Genomic DNA, 2,274 nt, shown 5'->3' on the forward strand with positions numbered 1-2,274 from the left:
GAACAAACTGAAGGCGGTGCTGGTTGAGGATCGCTTCAGCAACGATCTTGAATTGGCCGAGAACATTCTCAGTTCCACTGTGGGTGGGGGCAAGTACGAAAGCAAAGTGCTCCATTTGAAAGGACACACGGATGAGGATTTCCAAAAAGACGCCAAGGAATTTTTGAAAGTGGTGGAACACCAAAAGGAAGCCATCATGTCAATCACCGTCACACCCGAAGACTGTTGCCGAATCACTCTAACCTCTACCCTCACTGACCTTCAGGACCAAGACCTCCCGGAGTTGACAAAAGTCAACAAGTTCGAATTCCTGAAACAATTTACCATATCGGGTATCGGGGTTTGTGCTCCCATGCGCGATTCGGTGACCATTAATCCTTGGTCGTTCGCCGTGACGTCCGTCCTCGGCCAGCCTTACACGATAGTCAGCCAGGTGGTCATGGAAAACATCAAATACCTGATTGGACCTAACAAAGAGGCACAGCTGAAGAAAGATGATATGACCACTCGGTTCAATTCGGTCGTACCAGTCTTCTCCCCTGAGGTTGCCGGTGTGATGGAACATCTGGTTCAGACTCGCCTGTACACAATGTGCGCCACCTTTGCCATCCTCAAAAATCCTCACATGGTAGATTTCAACATTCATTTCGCTGCACTGGGTGTGGTCTGGGTGCGGCTGCTGCACGAGTACCCGACGACTCCGCGTCCCGAGCACGTGCAGCAACGCATCCTGAGCATAGAGGCCACAGCGGAGCTCTACATGAAGCGTACAGGCCTCACCACATATTGGCGTCTGTTGAAGGAAGAACCCGCTCAGGCACTGATGACGGAGAGTACGAAAATGGTCGAGGGACGTACTATCAAGTGCGAGTCTCTCATCAAGCCCATGTTCATCCTGCATCTGAACATGCGGCAGGAGAAGCCGGACACGGTCACCCTGTCTCGCATCGTCAAGATGCTGTTGCAAGAATACATCGGTCGCTGCCTTTCCAAGACTGACGATAAACCCTTTACCAATTTTTTCTCGGAGGAACTGATAGAGTATCAGCAGTGGGTTGACCGCCAGCTGGTTACTGTTAAGGAACAATTTGGAAAGAAGATATACTACAGGCTAAGTGATTTCTACAGATTAGAAGAGGTAGAAGCTGCTGCCCGAAAGGAAATAGACGAGAAATTGCTTCACTTGGAGCAGTATCTCACCGAGGGGGTGAGCATCGCTCTAGACAGAGTCAAAGCGGAGCGGCTGCGCAGCGTGGCTGGTGCCGGTGACGTGTCGTGGCCCACGCTGCGCACTTTCGTCGATGAGCTCGGACTTCCGCGAGACACGGTGGAAGAGCTCTTCAGTCAGGAGAGTATGGCGATTTATGTGGTACATGCGTTGGAGTATCGCAGCTCCCGGGACCGGCTTGCCATCGAGATGCCGGATTACCAGACCGCCATCGACAAAGCCGGCACTTCTGTTGTGAGGGAGAACTTGAATGTGATAAGTGAAGAAATTAAAAAAAGACTAGTAGGAGAGCTCACCGGTGACTGGATACAGGCTTATACCAAGATCCACCACTCTGTGGTTGAGCCCATGATGCCGGCACGGATTGTGATCGAAGCTCGCAAACGTGGTATAGAGGTCACTGAGGCTACCTTCGACCAAGTGTATCAGCGTTATCGACAAGATGTCGCCTTACTCGGAAATGCCTGCCAGAGTCGAGACTGCCCTTTCTTCCTAGTTCCGGACCGCAGGTTCAATCAACACTTAAGTGTCGAGCGTCGCACACATGCGGCTTTTCCACACGCTTTCCATCGCACAGCTTACCTCCATCGTCGCGATAAAGTGCACAAAGTACTAACTGAGATCATGTCGGGCTCTAAATCGCGCTCGCATGAAAAGATCCCGTGGGAGTCCGTTCAACCCCTCGCAAATTCTCTGGCAAAATTGATGAAATGGTACCGCCAACGGGAAAGTGGTAAGAGGGTTCTATAAATAAAATGATGTTTCATTCACCCTTAGTATTAGATATGCTTGCAAGTGACCTAGAAACACTGTTATTCATTTCTTACAGAATTATCGTCCCAATATGTATCTGCACTGGGTCGGCGATAAATATATTTGCCATGTATCTACTTGCCCAAGAGAAACGTATTAATATGTAAGTAATGTTTTTGGCTTTGGATAGGAATGTATTTTCAAAATATAATATCCTTATTTTTATTTCTTCTTTTCAGGAGGTTAATGATGCTCTTAATGTGTGATAACATACTACTCTTCTTGGGAATTTT

The 2,274-nt window shown here is 48.7% G+C and overlaps 1 protein-coding gene across 1 annotated transcript; it reads left to right on the top strand.

Annotated features, from left to right (window-relative positions):
• Positions 1–4: 4 nt before the first annotated feature.
• On the top strand, positions 5–1,978 carry LOC145390278 (uncharacterized; the record flags this gene model as incomplete). Its single annotated transcript, XM_080265258.1, has 1 exon — positions 5–1,978. A coding segment is annotated over one exon (1,974 nt), but the record flags the coding sequence as incomplete, so codon positions are not given.
• Positions 1,979–2,274: the final 296 nt, after the last annotated feature.

The sequence above is a fragment of the Coenobita brevimanus genome, unplaced genomic scaffold, assembly GCF_032717465.1.
Source record: "Coenobita brevimanus isolate Jiangsu-jjx unplaced genomic scaffold, ASM3271746v2 jjx.HiC_scaffold_470, whole genome shotgun sequence".
NCBI classification, from domain to species: domain Eukaryota; kingdom Metazoa; phylum Arthropoda; class Malacostraca; order Decapoda; family Coenobitidae; genus Coenobita; species Coenobita brevimanus.